This window comes from Onychostruthus taczanowskii, unplaced genomic scaffold (assembly GCF_017590055.1).
Source record: "Onychostruthus taczanowskii isolate IOZ18803 unplaced genomic scaffold, ASM1759005v1 scaffold39, whole genome shotgun sequence".
Taxonomy (NCBI): Eukaryota; Metazoa; Chordata; class Aves; order Passeriformes; family Passeridae; genus Onychostruthus; species Onychostruthus taczanowskii.
This window is the reverse complement of record NW_024501348.1, coordinates 1,987,199-2,008,083: the sequence shown is the minus strand read 5'-3', so window position 1 is coordinate 2,008,083 and position 20,885 is coordinate 1,987,199. Positions and strand designations below refer to the sequence as shown.

Sequence of the window (20,885 nt, the reverse complement as noted above, 5' to 3'; positions counted from 1 at the left end):
CCATTTTGTCCTTCAGTCCTTCATGACAGTAGTTTGGTTTTTTTTTTTTTCAATCTCTTTCCTATAACACCTTGTGGCTACTGAGGTAGCTGGTATTAAATCCCTTCCCAAATCATGCATCCAGTTCAGTGTCTGAACACAGAAGGTAGGTCAAATGGCATTTCCCAGAGGTTATGCCACATTTCCCAGTGGAATTTTTGTTTTAGTTTTTTTTTTTTTTTTTTTTTTTTTTTTTTTTTTTTTTGGTATCAGAGGGTGGTAAGGTGCCACACAGCTGAATCCTCTCTCAGCACCAAACGTTAGGCAGGTATGAATAACCTCCATATCTGCTATCATGCCAGAAGGAGAGGCAAAATTATCCAAAATCTGGATCTTGGCTAAATAAAATTAGTAGAAATACTACCTGTGTTTTGATATTGCTTTATGTTGTGTCTCTTATTGCAAAAAGTTGTATGTAACTGAGTTAATGGAGTTCTTTCAAATATGTAAAGATGATATGCAAAAAATCTGTATTATGGGGTGACACTATGACACTACTTTGCAATCCAATTTTTTTAATGATAGGTGGATTGTTATAAAACTTTGAGTTACATTTAACTGAAGAATAATTTAGGCAGAGAAGATTTTGGTAAATTGACATCATGGGTAGAGGATTTAAATCCAGAATCATTTCAATAACAGTGGAGAGAAATTATTGAGGTGGAAATCACTCTTCGAGCACTGCTGAGCACTGGGTTTACTCTCTATACTTCATATGTTCTTAAGTAGCCAAAGTTTTTACATTGAAATAGAAGATCTTGTAAACCTCATTGCTAAAACGGAACCCTGAGATGACAAAAGCTTAATTAACTTAAGCAAAGTCCAAATTGAAGAAAATTAAAAGAAAGTGCTTGGCCATTGGTGGCATTTGGGAACCCAGTAAAGCACCATTTACCAAAATCTTCAAGCAATTGATGGATAAATCCAACCAGTTAAGAAATATTTCAGCTATGACTTTCAGTTGCCTTCTCCTCACCCAAAAAAGTATTTTAATCTTATCTAGAGTAACCATTCTTAAAGAAGGCCGTTGTCTCTATGAGGCAAATCATTCCACTGCTGGAAGAAACTAAAAATGGGTGTCATATTGATAAGGTGTAACAACAACCAACTTGATATCACTGTGGTGTACATTCAAGATGAATGACTCTTGAAAAGCTGTGTTACCCTGAAGGAGAAGAAAAATTTACCCAGTTCTGTCCTCTAAAACTTACCAAAAAAATATAATGCGCGAGTACTTATAACAGCCTAAACATCAATACTTTGCAGTCAGAAGTACCAAGTGAAAAGTGTCTATATATGCCAAAGTAATAGAATACTTCATTAACAGCAGTAGTCTCTCAACTGTCATACCAGTACATCTGCTAAGCTATAACTATGTTCAGAAACAGTTTCACTGGAGATGGAAAGATCTGAGCCTTTCCAGCATGCTTTCTGATAAACCTTTCCAGGCAAAATGGAAGAGCTTTGAGGAGGATTTAAGTGGATACATAGTCTGCAGCAAAAAAGTGACTTCCCGTAAGTAGATCCAGTTAAAAATTCTTAAAGTAGCTGGCAAAATGCCTTTTCTCAGGGAGACATAGAAACTGGCTTTGCTCTTTGCAGACTAATCATTAGACATGTCTGATCACAGAAGCAGAGGAGAAGGAAGTGAGGAAGAGATTAGACTGGTCACTTTTCAGCTTTCCTACTCCTGAGCAATTCTTACCTTGGAAATCAGGGTATTTTAAAATGTCTGACAGACCAAACATGGCAATTTTCCTGTTTCCTTCTAAAAATACCAATTTTCTAAAAAAGAACACAACAGAAAAACCAGTCCTACATAATTAAAATAATTCCCAATTTTATCAGAAATTTCATGAAAAGTCGTAATATGTATTTTTTTTCACAATGAGCAAAATCCCCTTATATTTTTCTGTAATACTGAAATGATTATTTTCAGCATTTTAAGAAAAAAAGAAACTGTTAAAATATTCTTCTTTCCTGTTTCCATTTCACTGTGAGTGGTATAATTTCTTTCTGTTCTAGAATGAAAGGACATTTTAAAATGTCCCAGATTGGCTGTAGTATTATAATTTTGCTGAATATTTCTCAACAAGGCCTATTTGTAAGCAGAGGCAAAGACTCACATAGATTCATCTGCAGGAGTATGACTAACAGAACGCTCTCTGCCTATTGCTACTGCAAGCAGTATCAGTAGGAGTAAATCTGTATCATCACACTTAAACTTCTTCCCCAGCAGGATCTTTGGAAAAGTTTATTTAGCTGCTTCTCCTTCTCCTTTGCTCTTCTATACACATATTTTATGTATAAGAGGGGAGCTAGAAAGAAGATGGGGAAGCAGGGTTATGTTAGTGTGAGGAGCTTCCAGGGCAGGCTTCCAGGGCAGCTTTGCTGGCTCTTCTCTCCCTAGCAGCATCGCCACGTCCTGCTTCGCCATCCTCCTGAAATCATCATGCTCTTCAGATGTGGTCTTTCATCCTTGTCATTAGTCATAATCCTCAGTTTGTCAGATGTGTGTTCTGGCCTCTCCCACACACCTCTGTTTACTCTTCCTCCTGTTGCCAGTCTGTTCCTCCCTTCTTCTCCATTCCTTTCCATGCTTCTTTTCTACATTTCCATTTTCTAATCCCAACTATAGTCCTTATGGGCTTTAAAAAAATGCCTCATAGCGATCACTGTGCCTCCAAACCAATCTCATGATCTTATGGTTATAACTCTTGTTTTGCTTCCCCTTTCTGCTTCCTTTGTCTCCTGCCATTATGCCATTTCTATTCAGGCTGTCATCTCTTCTGGAAAGGGATTTTTCTTGTTCTCTGTTTTGCAAAGCACCTGGCATGTTTTTGATTCTGTCAAACAAATAATAACAACAGATATGAAATTTGCAGTGCAGCAGAATCCTGATATCAGGAAGTAATAGAGGCAAATTACACTATCATTTTCATTGCCATGTATACACCACTATTTGACAAAAATTCTCATTGACTGGATAGGTAAACATCAATAAACTCAAAAATTCTCAAGCAAACACCTCCAACATGAAGGAAATGTAGTTGTGTTTCACGTTGGATCTCAATGAGCCACAGGGTTATACTTGGTAATTTCAGTATTGGAAACAAAGGAAATAAATGAATGAGGTGCAGTTTTTCAGATGGGGATTAGGGTATAAAATCAAGTACCAGTAGAAGATGTAAATAACTGTTTGAAACAGAGAAGCAGGACAAGGGTGGAATGGGTGTGTTCAATTCAACTCTGCTTAATTAAAAAAGCATACAGAAGGCAGATAGATTCTAGCATGTAAGCTAATAAAAGTAGGCTCTCCCTTAGCCCAATATTATCAGAAGCTCTTAGTACGGCTGAAGAATCTTATAAAACATTTTGACTCATCTCAGTCATTATATGATATTAGGCACCTGAAGACAATGGTTATTTTACTTGTTCTGCTTAAAAAGCCCAAACAAAAAAACCCCAGAGCTTAAAAAAGAAAGGAAAGAATAAGATGTGGATTTTACTGTACATTTAGTGACAGACTAGTCATATGAAATCTCTAAACAATATAGCTTTAGCACTAATGGATGTAGGCCAGAACTGAATGGAAACTCTTTTACATGTGGCTAGGAATCTCTTAACTAAATTATTTGAAAATTCCTGGGAGAAAAGCAATTTGTTACAGACAGTGAGACAAGCCAATGCAACACTAATACTAAAGAAAAATAAACTATCAGAGGAATGTCCCCCTGCTATACCAACCAATATACTTATAGCTGCTTCCAAAGTAGTATCTGTCATTCCAGCACATGGGTTATATTATTTAACAGTGTGAATCAAAGGGAAGAGACTCATTCAAGACAAAAGGGATATTAACACATCATTGCATGCCATACATCTCTGTCACCAAAGTGGAAAAAATGGGAGCAAGATGATAAACTGAGAAGAGGATCTGATATTATTAATAGCCATAATATCTGAGGCTTAACAAACAAAAAGAAGAGCTAGAGGAAGGAATCTGATGAAGGGACAGAAAGTTTTCTTCTGTCTCTAGTAAAGTGTCCTAGGGACTAATTTTACATGAAGGGAAGGTATTAACTAAGCTAAACCTCATTTCTATTAGATTTTTTTGCACCTGCCCTTTGAAGCTCTAGTAATGCATGGAATGCATGAGAAAAGAATTAATCAAAAAGGCACTCTGAGGAGAAATCTTTTCAAAAAGGAAGAACTTTTCTACTCTGATAAGTCCTTTTAGTATTTTGAAGACAAGTAAGCCTTTGAATGAGTAAAAATGATTGACAGGTGAATTTATTCAAAGCTAAACGTAAATGGTAGTCAAAAATGTCACTTTGATGCATAGGTATTTAAAATCTCAAGTTATATTTGTATTGGCTCTCTCTCTCCTGACATTTTTTGGGTAGCACCAAAATGAAGATCTCCAGATCAAGAGATTAATGAAATAGGGTACAGGGCCACCCTGGATTGTGGCAACGCTTTACTCTGGGCTGCCAGTAGTTCTCACTGCCCAGGTGAGAGAACAGCATGAAAGAAACAAGAATGAAACATCAACAAATGGGAGATGAGGATCCCTGTGCAACACATGGCAAATCAGTAAGATAATTTCCTTGCATCACTAGGACCCAGCTACTCAATATCATAATGGCTCATTTCTAGCTGCCATGCTGTCCCATATGGTTTGAATTAGACAGTCTATCTCCCTGGAAAGAGATGGAAACCTAAAATGGTTTGGAGAAACTGAAGGCCAGTCAAACATAGTAGATAAAGCCTCTGAAGTGAGGATAGGGCTTCAGTTCTTGGTTGCTGCATCTGTATGGCTGAATTTAGAACTTATCTCTGGTACACACCAAGGCCATATCCAAAATCAATAATGAGAGAAAACGTGTAAAAGTTACCACCCATGCTGTGACTTCCACATAAAGGAAACCCCATGAGAGCTAGCTCTCAGAGTGCCCTGGTTAAGCTATCATGTATGCCAACACTAAATCAGGATGTGTCAGGGATTCACAGCCTCTAACCTTCTCTGAAATTAGATCTCTAAATTCATCCTTTCAAGAGGAGATACATGTAAAGAAGGATCAAAGAGATCACATGCACTTTATCTAATAGTTGAGCAGTGTCAGAATGATATGGCAAAGCATGGTGCCTGCAGACTGAGATACTAGCTCTTCTGGGAAAAGAAGGCCACTCAATGTCTTCCAGGAAAAATCTCCATTTTACTCAGAAAAACAGTCCCCTCATTCCCACAGAAGTGTCATAAACAAGATTTTCAGAGGAAGAAGGAGGGAATTTCTGAAAGGAAAGGTGCATCAGGAAGGGAAGGGATTGTACAGTACAGGAAGTAACTTCAGAGGTAATTTTGGACTAGGTTTTTCCTAACCAAGGCAGGTTAGGTTTCCTTTTCCAGGCAAACAGCTGCAGCTCAAAGTGTCTGGTAACATATGAATGCCAATATACAAGTCTCTCCTTTCCCACACCAACCCTTTTTAGAGGTTGAAAATATCATGTTTGCCTTTTTGTAATATCTTCCCACAGCCCAGTAGTGTAGAGTCAACCTTAGTCTTTCTATGCTTTTATCACCCAAGAGATATGTAACAGTCCCATAATTTCCAGAAAAGTAGGCCATTCATCAAATCACAGGAACATAAGGTGAGTCTTATCCATAAGGATGCCAGACAGGTATTGTCCTGTCTGTCCATCAGCCTCCTGAACAATGGATAGCCATGATTCAGCTATCAATAAGCATGAGGGGAGTCAGTCTGTTGTCTTGTTCCAGCATTTATGCTAAAAAAGGAGAGAAAGTGAGCCCAGTAACAGCTGGATGTCATCTCTGTGAGATATCTTCCTACTTGCAGCAAACAGCTTCTACCAATTTACATCATATTCATCTGTTTACTAATGCTCACTGACCTTAGCTAACAAGGACTTCTGTCACCAAAAGGTGCTTTAAATTAAAAACAATAGCAACAACACAATAGAACTTAGGTCTAAGCACTAACAAATATAATATACTGTTTTGCAAAAGTATGCTGCAATGGTTCAATGACACATTTGCACATACATAAGCCTTTGCTAAGATATCTGGCTTCTGTGTATATATATACATATATATACATACATATATATATTCTGTATGTGTATATGTATGCAATCTTAAATTTAAATAACTTGACAGCACCTGATGTTAAAAAAAAGATAAATTCAGCTTTGCACAATCCTACTAAAAATATACAAGTGTAAAAATGGTATTAGCTACTTTAAAGGCTTACTTTATACAGATTTTTCTTCCCTTTTAAATGATTATTAAGATACTTTGCTATACTGAAAACAGGTAATATTTCTAAGGCGTATCTTCTTGATTTTTCAGCAAATAATTCAGAAGCAGATGACACAGGTCAAGCATTAGTTTTCATATGATTTTCAACAATCCAGCTATATTAATGCCATAAAATCCATAAGAAATGTTTATAACAGTACAAATGAATGTGAAGAGACTTTCCCCCCATTCATAGTGAGGAGTGTAAAAATCACAAAAAGTACAAACTCTTTTCTCTTGCTTCCCTGACATAATCCCTTCACCAGATGTTTTGGGGTTTTTTTGCCATTCAGTTCCCCCTTAGATTGCACTGCCAGCAGAAAGATTTTGACATTATTTTAAATACACTCCATTAGCTTGTAACACTGGTGTTAACTGGGCATTCCATGTAAGCCTGACATTCTGCTCTTCCGTATTCAACAATTCCTCCCACGATAAACACACTTCTTTTTCTTGTTTTCTTTGATTTGTTTTGACCAACACTAATGACTTCTGCACTTAAGAATGGTCTCCCTGACTCATAGTTTGTTGGTTGTAGATAAACATTGCTTTTGTTGTTGCTGGGTAGTAAATATTTCTTCCTCACAATCATCTACTTACCCTGCAGGGAAGTATGGGTGCTGCTAGGTAAGTGTTAATGACTGATGCCAGCTGGGGAGAAATTGAAGTGGAGCACAGTGCTACAAATAGCTTCCTACCTCATGGCTGAGAAAATATCCCTCAAAGGCAGCTCTGCACAAGGTAACAAACATGGACAACTGCAGAGGGAATTTGGTGTTGGGACATTCAAGTAACTACTGCAAGAAAGGTACTGCCTGGGAGTCATCCTGCTGTTAGGAAAGCAGTTTCATGGGATAGGAGGCAGCTTGTGGCTGAGGCTTGCAACAAAGAGCACACAGCCTAATTGGGATGCTTTTGCCAGCAAGCAAAAGGCATAAAAGAGGATTCACCTCTTTCACAAATTTAGGTAATGTAGGCATTGAGATAATTATTTCTCTTGAAAAGAGCACTACAAAGAAATGCCTGAAAGCTGTTTTTTATTCTCCTTCCCTGCCTCCATTCCTGCTATTGGCAGTGGATGAACTGAAGTATAGGGAAACTATGTAGTAAAGAGCAGCTTTTCCCGCCTCAACAGCAATTAATCATTTCTCCACAGCACTAAGTGGGTAAGGCCCAGTAATATTAAAGGAGAATCCTCATTAGGAATACCTCTCTGTGCCTTGCTGGCCCAGTTTCTTCAGGTAGGCATATTGGCCTGGATTTTAATCTAACCCTGTCTTTTCTCCAGCAGCCCATGAGGGTACAAATATTGTCTAGTGGCAAAGGAGACACTGCTATTTTGTACAGATTAATATAAGGGATGACTTAACAGGCTCCTCCAGTAAACACATCAGGAGAGAGACCTGGAATGAAATGGCCTGAGGGCAAGAGCTCTGCAACTCTTTCACTTTCTGAACAAAATCCTAATCATCCAATCACTTAAAAAATGCCGTTTCTGAGTGGCCTTCAGGAAGTATCTGGGTGATTTTACTAAGTTTCTTCCAGGCAAATCAGATTTCTTGTGCAATGTACTATGTGAAACATCAGGAGAACAACACATTTGATTTACGACTATGACTGAAAAGAACATGCTGGAGAGAACAAATCTGAGATTCCTGCACCTTCTTGTTGTTAAGCTACACGTGTTCTTGGCACAGGCTGTTTGTCCCTGAGAAAAGGAAATGAAAACATTTTACAGCAGACACGTTAAAATGGACATGCAGCCCTTCAGGAAGCCAGTGGAAGTTAGCATAGTAACACAGGTTGAACAACAGTCAAGAAATTGCCTGAGTAATGTTTCTACAGACATGAAATGAGAGGGATCAATGTGGATACATTCTGTCTATCTCTCTATCTATCTACCTACCTATCTATCATTCAGTTTAGCCTCTTGCAAGCCAGGTTTGAATGTTTACGTAAAAATAATGGATGATTTTTCTTCTCAGTGAGACCGTATCTTTGGATCAGGAAATTTGTTCCTTAATATAAATTCATGGTTTTCTTCATAATTCTAAGGAAGCAATCACAGAATCACAGCATGGGTCAGGTTGGAAGGGATCACACTGGGTCATCTGGTCCAACCTCACTGCTCAAGCAGGGTCATCCTAGAGCACACAGAACACACCTGCATCCAGATGGTTCTTGAATATCTCCAGTGAGAGAGACTCTACATCTCTGGGCAACATAATCACAAGATAATTTCTACTGCATTTGTTCAATCCTACAGACTCTCATCATTCCTTCTGTTTTGTTTTAGCACAAAAAAGGAAGGCTTTAGTTATGGGCTTGGGGCTATAATGTCTCCAGTCCGCAAATGACTTGACATACTCAGAGTCATGGAACTCTATTACCAGTAGCACACGTAAAAGTCTTTGGGCACAGCTATGGCTCGAAGCCCTGTGTGTGTTTTTCGGTGTTAGCCATGTTATGATTCATCAGAGGACCTCTAAGTGGTAGTTTTTTATTATTAATTCTTATTAGCAGCACAGCTCTACAATTGGTTTTTTGGTGCAATTAAATGCAGAAGCCTTGGTACATGGATGAATAGATTTTCTATTCCTGATTTAGCTCTTCTGGCACCAGGCATTATGTCTTGTTTTATCCAAGATTCATTTGGCTGGCTACACAAGCTTTGCCTGGCTGTATCACATCTTTTTTCATAGTCTATCAAGACATTAGTTATTTTTTAACTTGTGGTTCTTTTTTGGTCACTTTAATTAGACATTAATTTCACCCAATTTGTATGGTGTAAGTGCTAAAATCTGCTATCATTATACAAGACTTAAAGAGAGCTACTCTAAAATCATCTGAAAGTAAATACCATCACAGTTCATGTCTTATTTTCAAGCTTTTATTGTAAAATTCTCCTTTCATGTCTCGAATTCAAGTCTGCTTGAATGAGTTGTGTATTACCAGTTGCTTTCCCATCTGTCTCAATTTAGTCTCTTTGACAAATTCCAATCTGGCCTGAGGAAAAATCAGAGTACTGAAACCACTCCACACTTCATTATTAGGTATATTATATTAACAGTGTCTCTTTACTTAAAAAATCTTCACACTCTGTAACTCCCCTGCCAGAAATGTCTTGTGGATCCCTACAACTTAGACACTGTGAATGACTTCACAGCTCTCTTTCCACTCCCTCCCATCTTCTGACTTCTCACCATGTACCAAAGCAAGGGTTTTCATCCATCATTTCTAACCTTTCATAATCTTGTTGGATGCAACCTACAGGGTGTACATATCACTCCTTTCACTTTCAAACTGCCTAAACCTTGCCCACCCTGAAAGTGCTCTGAGAATTTCATGGATATTGTAGACACTCAAACTTTATCCCTTGGTCTGTCCCAACAGATTGCATCAATTATTGTAACTTAAAAATCGCAAAAAAAAAAACCCAAACCCAAATCCAGAGGAAAAACTCTCACAAAATTAGCTTGCATTCTGCCACAACTCTTTCATCAGGATATTGCACTTTTTATGCCTGTGGTTTAATCCTTTATATTTTTCAAATTCCTGTGTTACAAAAATGGGGGGCACTGTTATATTTTGGGTTTCACAGTCCATTTGTAAGATCAGTTTTTTCTTTTTATTTTTTCCCCTAAACCATTGTATTTCCTCTCTAATCCATTTTTGCAAGAACTTTAGTTGCAGAATTGCCTATTTCCTAGTAAACAGAGGGCTACTCTATGCAAACAGTAAAGATCTCTGTTTAAAAGTAATTGTTGGCTACATTTGAAACCCTTAAGAGAATACAAGAAAAAATATAGGCTGCAGCCCAGGATTTCTTGTTTTACTAGAAATTCATTTTAGAGTAAGCCTTTTGAGTAGTCTCGGAAATCTCAAATCTACCAAATGTAGGTCCATTTCAAGTTAGTGGGGAAAAAATTCACCTGTTTCCATATATCAGTTCATTGATCAGAAGTACAATCCTAACAGGTCTTGAAGATGGAGAAAACCTGTTGTGATAGTTGCTCAGCAAATCATAGTACCAACTCTCTGAATACCCCTGCAGAACCTGCTGCCAGAATGGCTCATGGGCAAGAATTTGTATTACACTTTTCTAAACCAGCATTTGTCACTCTGTACAGGATCTGTTCTTTTCCATGAGACCCTCAAATGTCACTTGTTTAAAATAAAACAAATAAGAGAAACAGCCCAACCAACAAAAAAATTCACCAAAAGACAAAATGCATATCATGAGCACATCAATTTTAAACCACATGCAGGGCAACAAAAAAATTCACCAAAAGACAAAATGCATATCATGAGCACATCAGTTTTAAACCACATGCAGGGAAGCAATTAATTAAGGATGTTTTAGCTCTAATATGTCACAAACATAGTTTTAGAAGGTGAAATGACCATTTTTTGACTGAGTTGTCCTTCACTTCTTTCACACAGCCAGTGAATTGCTTCATATCATTACTTGGCAACAGAATGTTGGCGGAACCTGCCCTTGTGGCAGGGTGTTTCTGTATCACCTGGCATTATGGCTGTAGTGACATGGTCATCCTCCCAGCAGTAACCCAAACGTCATGGAATTTAAATCACTCTCAAAATTGCTACTTAGAAAATTAAGGACAAATTATTATTTTTTTATTTCAACTACTAACGAATAAATGTAAAAAAATACCAACAACAAAACAAAAATAAACCCCATTCATCCCCCACATTAAAGCAATAGATTTGTAACATTCAAAACAGTGGAAACTATTCATCGTATATTACTATCAGTGGAAAAAAGCAAATTTAATTTAAAATCACTTTTTCAAACTCCCTCAGTGTCTGCCAGATAATTCAAGCTTAAACAAATATAAAAAACCTCATTTAAAATTGAAAATAATACAGACAGAGCTCAATTATTGAGATATTAAGGGCAACATTCAATTTGAGATACATTGAAGCATCTTTGCCTCCTGGAGATTTTACATGACAAGGCTTTAGATAAACATGGTTTTGCAAACAGCAACTATCATATCTGATCACATAACCTCTGGACTAAAGCAGTATGTCAGCAAATATTTCTGATTATTTAAAATATTAAATAACTGTAATTTACTAGGTGGGTCTTCCTCAGAACAATCACAAAAATTTTCAAGAATTGATATCCACATACAAAAAGCATTTAGATGGCCTGTTACAAGTCTCTGAATAATAATAATAATAATAAAAAATCACCTCTCTCTGTAATAAAGCCCAGTTTAAATACATTCTGGGATATACCAGCAGGGGAGGAGCTGCCTCTCTATGACACTCGGCTTACAAGGAAAACTGTACCAGCCAAGGACACATAGGGTAGGAATCACTTCACCTAACTTTAGCTGTATAGACATTAGACGCCTAATTTAAGCTAATCATCTGGCTTCCCTCTACATCTAATAGAGATAAGCATTCCCAGAGGGAGATTCATCCTGCTTTTTTTTAGGCATCTCTCTTCTAGATGCTTGCAGATGAATAAAGTCAAGAAATATGAGTCTCACTGACAGCCTGATAATCTGTCATTAGCAATGCACAATGTCCAAATTCTTTGAAATAAAGCCAGAACAGAATTTTTCTTTTTTTTTTCATCATTTAGCCTTTCATTCTCCTTGTGACCCAACTTACTCTTCCGTTCCTCCCATGAAAATCAACTTTCTCTGGCACTTTTTTCTTACCCTGGACTGTGTTTTCTGAAACCTGGGGAACTGCAACCAATGTCAATATTTTGCTGCTCTACCACTTACAAATCCATTTACATGCATGTGCTCTAAATTGCAGTAATGATCTGTACATGTAGATAAAGTTATCTGATTGATTGCGGTTGATCGCGATTGTGCTTTCTGGGTCTACTCTACCACTCTCAAATGTGTAAAAATCTGTGGCAACATTAAGGCAGTCAAGGTATATAGATGAATGCTAATATATATTTACTATTCAAAGAAGATGGCTTAAATCAAACCAGGAAAATTAAGGAAGAAATACCATTAGGGCCCTCACTTGTTCATGCGTGAGCCCAAATCACCACACATGCTTCGAGGCCTCTGTGCTTCAAAATATCGAACAAGTCCTAAAGGTGAAGCCTGGCCTCAATTCTTTTGCATTTAGGGTTTGTAGGTTCTCAGCAATACCAGCATTGCTGCATCGCACCTTTGATGACCAAGCCCTTAGAAAAAGTAGCCGAGACTTATAAGGAAGCAGGTGTCTGAACTTAAAGACTCCTAAATTCCTAGCTGGGTGCCTAAAGCAGCAACAAGTCTGTCAAGCACCCTGCCCAGCTGCCCACAGATGCTCACCCCAGTAGTGAGGCACTTAGCATTTGTTATAACACAAAATGGATGTTTATTAACTGTGTATTTTTTAATCGTGTTCTAATGGCTACTTGAAGTGCCTTGGCCGAGTGCTTGCGTGCACTTATTCCAATATTGGGCATGCAGTCTACTCTGCGTCTTACTCCTACAGATTTTTTAGAAAATTAATTTTAATAGTTAAAAAACCAGCTTGAGCTGCATACGTGAAAATAACTCTGTTACGACTGAATGACAATCTAATATGAAATAAGAATAGTCACCATTTTTTCTTACTCTGCCCAAATCCAGGCAATAAATTAGGCTTCTCAGCATGACTGTAAAGTGCTGTGAATTGTATAAACAATCATATATGGACACTGAAAAATAACCCTTATGCACATTGCATTATAGTTCCAAAAATATATTTACAGTCTATTACAAAGATTACAAATGGAAGTGTCTATGTATCGGGATTATGCTAGTTAAAAGCTTTTTACAGATTTTCTTCAACAAAGGTGGGTGGGACAAGAAATTAGTATAACCAAACTGATTTTTCTAGTGAAACAAATAAATAAAATGACAAATATAACACTGTACAGTGATCTAAAAAGGGGTAGAAAAAAGAAGGGAGGGGAAAAGGATGCATTTAAGTTCTTGATAACTATCTTTGGTCCTAAATGTGGGAAAACACATTATGTAGCACTGAATATACATGTTTGTTTGTGATGCTCTGCAAGTAAAATAGAAAAATATAGTGCATTTTCAATGTATTCAGAGCTCACTACACATAAATGTGTGTACAAAACAAGACAGTATAAATAAAATTTACAAGTTTTACAAAGGAACATTTACAAGGTTTTTCTTTTGTTTTTTATTTTTTTTGTGTGGATGCCCACATTATCAAACGAGACCAATTTATGACTGATCCCTGGGATCTTTCTCTATCAAAATCAATAGAAGCAGCCCAATTCTCTTTGGAAGTACAGCATTTCATTGCTGGGGTAGTTCACAATTTTCAGATTTTTTTTTTAAAGCATTACTCTCTGGTTCATGTACATTCTTGCAATATCTGTAAAGACTCTGTTCATTATTGCTTCTGGTAACTAAATATTTTAATCAAACAAAATTTATATATAAGTAAATGGTGTAAAAAGATATTCCATTGGGCAAATACCTTTGCATCTCTGTTCCTGATGCATGACTGTTGCGTCTGTGTGACCATGCACATGCATGTTCATTCAGAGCAGCAAAAGCTTGTAAAAAAATTGAAAATTCTGAACTGCCCCTTGTCTCATGCTCTACAGTTCTCATATAAAAGCTATGTCCTTATTCTGACAGCTGGACTGCATACGGCTTAAACTCATAGAAAATATACACCAGCTATTTCTCTTAGATTTGCTAATGCAGAGTACTGAAAAAAATGTGATGTGCTCAGACTAAATGGTTTAGGTAACACTGGAGAACTGCACCCACACTCTGAGACATTCCTACAATCACTTGTCCATTCAATGCTGTGTCTCAGCAGGTTTACAGTTGTAGATCTACATCTTAGAATATATCTCAGCTTAACTCTAGTCCATTAAAATCATCTTGCAAACAATTTGCTAAAAGTGCCTAGAACTACTTAGGGGTCATTATTGCTTTTCTTTTTCTTACTTTTTTTTTCTCTTTTATTTTCTTTTAAAAGATAGCATATGTATAACCTTAAAAAATTCTTTAAAAAATATCAGAGCTCTTGGCAACTTGCATTTTCCTGACTCCCTGCCAATTAGCTAGCCATGTCAATACGGTGTTGATTTAACAAAAGAAAATGGCACAAAGGGATATCAAAGTTTGGATAGATATACATTGCTTGGTCATGCTTCTTAAATTTCTAGGAACTCAAATTCAGAGATACCCAGTGTAGTAATGTGTCAATGAATTAGCACTAAAAAGGTCCAAAGATATAAACATCATACTAAAAGAAAGTCTTTAAGAAGAATAAACACAAATGATTAAAAAAAGATTCAGAAATCACAGATTTAAGGAAAATATTTTGTTGAATTCAACAATAATATCATGATTTTTATCTGACAAATATATTCTTTTTTAATTTTTTATGTACATTTAAAAAGTCTATTAGATAAAAAGGAGGTTAGAGAGCTCAAGGTGTTTGTATGTTTATTCAGGTAGTACTTTGTTTATTGTCACTGCTGTTTTCCTTGCCACCACTGGTGGATCCTAATTCCCTTTTCATAAATTCTGGTGGCACTTAGGAGTTCAAGTCTGTAGGTGCTTCTTGTAGCTCTTCTATTCACTGCAGGAAGGACCCAGGAAATCAAGTGTCTTCTAGCAGCACTTCATATATACTGAAGGCCAGTGCTGTTCTCTCAGTCTGTCACCTCCCTCATAAGGGAGAAATGTCTATCACACTTGGATGCCAGTGCCGTGTAAATGTAGCATTTGTGCTCTCATAGTCTGAATGCTGCTCATGATTTTCTTTTGATGACCAACCAACGTGATCCCTAAACTCATCACATCCCTGGGGAAGATAAATGCGTACATTGTTAATTTTTCAACTTAGACTGCTATTGTATGGTATTCAACTGTGAGTCAAAGCTACGCAGTGGTTTGGACTACGGGGTTCTGACACGGAAGCTATGCTGTAACCTCAGCTCAGTAGTGGAAAGTTCATACAGGCACCGTTCAACCTCTCAGCAACGAGTGCAATTACATGACAGGTATCATGCAATTACATTCTGTGGGTCTCCACATCTGAGATGGAGGTCAGTATGTTTTACATAATCTTATCTGATAATCTTATGGTGTGTCTTTTAAGGACACCCGAAGACAAAGACACTTCTCTTGTAAAATACTTCGGGTGGTTTTCAGGACAAAGTTATGTATAAATACAAGATTTTGGGGATCATAGTCTGTTTCCTAAAGAAGCCTAGATGCCTTTGTGTACTGACACATTCCCATCATGCAAATGAATGAGGAGCAGCTGTTTCAACTCTGCCCCAACTAATGCTAGAAGCTTGTGGACTCTGAAGACAGTTCCCAAGCTATAGGCTGAGACCCCTAGTGACACCAGGCAGATAAGAATGGGGTTGAAACCTTGAGAATATTGGGTTAGAAACTTTTTTAGAAACCCACCGTTCTCTAAGAGGAATTACATGTGTTTGGCAACCACCAGGACACGAAAGTTGTTTGCAGGGTGCCAAGAAGACCTGTTTTAAGATGACAGTACTGATACAGGCCATGCTTGCCTTCAGAAATTTTTTTTGCTTCTACAGACTTATCCTGATGCAAAGTCCTGTCTTGCAGGACACAGAGAGCTCCCAGCCAATTAGAAGAAAATTCCACATCTTCCTAGAGCACATTGGGAAAAAGGTACCAATTAGGTGGTGGAGGCAAAGTGGTTATTTTCCTATACATACATGATTTGGAAGGGGCCACATTCTCCCTCAAATTCTAGTCCCTTCGTGTTATTTCAGTTCGTTTGAAAGGCAGGGAAAAAAGTGATGCCACAGAGAAGTAGCAGGGTATTTGCCCTTTCATGAGATGCTCTAATTCAACACCATCAGCTGCTAAAATGGCTGATTTGACCCCAAAGTACAATGTTAGTACTCAGGGTAAAGTTTTGGAGTTGAACACTGTGTATTGTTGTACCTAGAAATTCCCTAAATGCAAGTTCAACATGCCCAGTACTAACTTACTCAATAGTCATCCTGGCAACTGATTCAAGAGAGTTGTAGCCTGCTGCTGTGAAATTATCCTTATATCTTTCCATCTTAATAGCTTGTAACCATTCGCCTACGGAGCAGAAAGTGGTAAAATCGGGAGTGTTCTGGTCCAGAAGAGGGCTAATTGCTCTATGGAGAAGGAAAAAGGAAAGTAAGTTGTTTCCAAAGAGAGTAAAACATCAGGGAGTATTTAGCAAGGTGAGAGTCAAATAAGTTTTGGGTATTAAAAATGTTGAGAGCAGAAAGTAATAGGCCTTTATACACAGTTTAGATTATTCTGTGAATAGCTCCTGACTGCTCTGCAGCTCACGATATGTACTTCCTAAGCTTATTCACATAAAAGATGAAAGGTCAGAGTGAGCAAAATCAGCCTAATGAACTACTGTTACCAATAAAAAATCAACCTTATTACCTAGCATGACAGAAGCTGTCTCTATGTTGCTGAATAAAATAAAAGATGCTATTCTTTTATGCATCTTAGAAAATATAGTAGTAGCTACTCCCATTTTTCAATTGGATGGGACAAAACAAAGACAAGGAAAGAGCAGAGACACAAAGTCTTAAGGTCACACAGCAAATCAGTCACTAGAAGAATAAGGAGCAGAACACAGGCCAGTTGGTTCCCTAGTACAGTGGTCTAGTTAGCAGATCAAAAGATTACCATGATTAAATAATTCACCTGAAATTTATGAAGAAGCCATTAAAAACTACATCATGAAATACAATGAGATGCAATCACTGAAAGGACTAAAAGCCAGAAAATGAAAGATAAAAATCTAGAGTGTAGCATGTCAAGGTACGTTGGCCAAGCATGAGTATTGTTAATTACTATTTCTACTGTAGCAGTTCCTAGGGCAAGGGATGCATCATAGAAACACACAGTAGGAAATGATCCTTGCCCTCCAGATTTTATGATTTTAAGAAACAAGGAAAACATAGACTAGTGGTGAGAGTGGGGAAAGAGTGATGAGCAGGCAGTAGTTTACTGAGAAATGTGTTAGTTCCGCGATATATACTTTATTTCAGGTGTTTTGGTGTTTTTTTTTTACTAAGAAAGTCCTTTTTTGGCTTTGTTTAGCACGGTAAAAAAGAAGGGCAAATGAGAAAAGAGAAAAACAGGGAACAGAAAGAAGGAAAAACTGAAAGACAGATGAAATAAGTGTGAACTGGAACCAGCCACCAAGCAGAACATCCAGAGCCCAGCCATGTGCACCATCATAAGAACACACACTAAAGCTTTTCTTACCTGCTACAGGTTCCCAGGGGAGTTTTCAAGCTGTTTGGATTTCTAATCATTTTGTCCAGAATGCCAACTATCTGCTCAAACTTTGGCCTTTCACCACGTTCCTTCTGCCAGCAATCCAGCATCAGCTGGTGTAGTCCTGCTGGGCAATCCATGGGTGCTGGCAAACGATAGCCTTCTTCGATTGCTTTTATAACCTAGCAGCCAAAATAGTTAATCATTTTTCATCAACAGTAATTTAAAGAATATGTATTGCTACCCAGTTCAAATACCTAAGAAAAAATAAAATAAAATAGAATAAAATAAAATAGAATAAAATAAAATAATCAAAAATCAAAATAATCAATAAACTAAATTTGCCATTGGTGTTGGAAAAATATGAGTCTGTTGTTTTGACACTAGCCTTCAGGTCTTCAAATAATTTCCCCAGCTTTATCTTTGGGCTTATTAAGCATATTGTTCTATATGTGCAGAACACAGCTGTATTACCTAGACAAGCGAGCAGCAGGGAACAACAATTAAATTCACTGAGGGAGAAGCAGATAGATTGATAAATTATTTCAGAAAGCATTATTACTAGCCCCAAGGTTTTTATGAAAGAGTGTGTGGTAGAAGCAACTGACTTTTAAATGGATGGATATCTGTGCATGCACATATAAAATACAAGAAGCCTGAAGATATTATAAAAGGATCCAACAAAAATGTTTAGCAGATAGAAATTGCTAAGGAAAAAAGTTGTATTCTATGTCTACCCATGTTATATTAATGATAAAGCAGTAGAATTGTGTCATGTGAGAGAGAAAGACCTGGGTAAATGCTATTTTAATACATCACAGAAAGTTAGATTTAATAAGAGATGCTGCTAGATGATGATATGATCGAAAGACAGAATAAATGTCTGAACCTAGAATTACACCCACCCATTGACTTCCTTAGCCAAGTCCATTTGGATTTGAGTAAAAAATAAAAATGGATAAAGTAAAATCACAGCAAACTGCTGTAAACCTTGAGGGCAGAATAAAAAAGCACATCAGGAAGCAAGGCAGATAAGAAAAGCTAGTGAAAAAGGGCTAAAACACTGTTCATGGGGGATTTCAAGTGTACTGACATTGACTGACACAGCAGCATTAGAATTGCTAAGGAAGGGTGCTTGTTCCTGAAGGGGAGTGCATAGGACTGTCTTCTCCCTCATTTTGTATAGAAAGCAAGATCAGAAGCTATTCTAGATGTAGTTCTGGGATGTAGATCTGGTATGATAAACAAAGCTGGTGAATATCCAGGTTTTAGTAAAAATAATAACCTCAGAAAGAAAATATTCTGTAGGTTGTGTGAGAAAATGCAGAAGTAGTGGACTGCAAAGTAGACAGAACTGCAGACAATACAGAATGACCTTCAAAAAGCTGGCTAAAATCCAGCCACGTTTTGTATCAAAACCTTCTGCATAAAAGAAATTTTGTGAAAAGAGAAGGCATAGCCCAGTGGTAAGGCACTCACTGCAGTTTTGTGTCACAGAATGTCCTTCTGACCTTAGGGAAGTTGCCTCATCTCCCTAGGCCTCAGCTTTCTCTCTGAACATTTAGATGACAGTACTGTCCTACAGCTCAAAATTGACTGAGAAATATTCAATTCCTGCAGAAACATTCACACCTTGAAGACTGAGTGCAGTGACCTTTTACAAACGTTGAAGTTGTCTGTCAGAGAGGGTGTGGAGAGAGGTTTTCTGCAGAAGAACAGGGAAATTGGAAGAACAGAGCTATATAGTGAAGAAAACATTAAAAGTAAAATGTAAGATCCTTTAGAGCTATATTAAGAGGAAAAAGAAAAGAACAGCTCCTTATGCTTAGAAGTGTAGTGGAATGAAAGTGAAAAATAATCTACAGTGTCTACAGGACAATTGCTGTGCTGTGAAAAGTAATGCAGGAATTTCTGATCCTCTAAATGGCAAAGGGTATTAAACACTTTGATACTATGTATGATGTGCTACAAATGAAGTAGTTGCTTAAGAGGTCAGAAGACAAGGATCACCAATGAGAAATTAAAAAGTAGGTGACAGCAACAACAGTGCAACAACTAAAATATCTAATACCCTTAGAACTGGCAAACCATCTACATAAGACTCTATCCAAGAATGTAACGGAGAGTGAAAACATGAATGAAGGGACCAGAACAGGAGTTTTCCCCATTCACTATGAACTGCAGATAAACCTGAAGAGAACTGCTCATCAAGATGATGATGAGGGTGTTTTTGAAAGGTGTTACTTCAGAATCAGCTTCTCTGATGTGTATTCTAAGCTAGAAAAGTGAAACTGGGAAATATGAAATGAGTCAGCTAGAGATGGATGGAATTGCACTGAATATCCAAAACATTGAAAAAATATTCTAAAATATTGATAAGTAAAATACAACAAGTGTCCACTCTGCTAAGAAAGGAGGAGGTGTGGTTCAAAACATCAGTATTCAAAGAAATGAAATAGATGCAGGATTTTTTTTTTTTTTTAAATAAGTAAACCTGCAAAGAGAAAACAGCTGGAGTTCTCACTAATAGAATTGATTTATATTATCTACACTTCCCACAATTAGTTTTTGAAATTCTGCTTTTTCTGCAAAAAGAGTAAAAGGGAATACTGTTAAGACTGCGTTTTTACCTTTAGCAGGCTGAGGATGCAAAACAGGATAGAAGAGGACTGGGTCTGGTTACTTTATGTACTAGATGCCAACAAGGAAGTATTAAATATGGGTAACTGGGCAATGTAATGTCGTAGCTCTGACTATGGTCATACAATAATAATACAAATTAAAGATTATAATAATGGTAAGAAATCCAGAAGTATAGCCTTGCCCTTCTCTGAAGAACTAGTCTGCACTGAGGTCAGAAACAAAATGGGAGCAAGAACATCAGCAGTCTAATAGTTGAACGGGGGTTTGAGGGCTACTGTTACTAGCAAGGATTAAGATGAGGTGAGTCCACTGCTTTGGGAAGCTGGGACCTCTGTCTATCATCTGTGCCCAGCCTGCCGTGCCTCTGCAGGGAGTTTGTAGGGTGAGTGTTCTTTTGGTGCACCCTTGCCCCAGGTCATTGCTAAAAAGGAGGGTTTTGCTTGAAAAGAGTTCACAATGCAAATATGTATCCTCCATCAGTGTAAAGCAATGGAGGATTAAAGGAGGAAGGACAGGATTAGTGAAATGCTATCTAAAGATCCAAAGTCAGAGAGGCCTATTATTTAGGAGATCTGGTCTGCTCTATGACTACA

The 20,885-nt window shown here is 37.4% G+C and overlaps 1 protein-coding gene across 4 annotated transcripts in view; it reads right to left on the bottom strand.

Moving 5' to 3' along the window:
• Positions 1–2,116: 2,116 nt before the first annotated feature.
• EPHA7 (EPH receptor A7) overlaps positions 2,117–20,885 on the bottom strand; it is a 162,927-nt gene continuing 144,158 nt past the window's right edge. For 3 of the 4 annotated variants that reach the window (XM_041412339.1, XM_041412340.1, XM_041412341.1), the window contains 3 exons: positions 17,638–17,831; positions 16,365–16,520; positions 13,072–15,187 (listed from right to left, as the gene is read on the bottom strand). In XM_041412339.1, the coding sequence (XP_041268273.1) occupies positions 15,073–15,187; positions 16,365–16,520; positions 17,638–17,831 (465 nt within the window). In that variant the 3' untranslated portion in view covers positions 13,072–15,072. Of the gene's footprint in view, positions 2,886–13,071; positions 15,188–16,364; positions 16,521–17,637; positions 17,832–20,885 lie in introns of those variants that run through there. The other variant, XM_041412342.1, reaches the window with a different exon arrangement.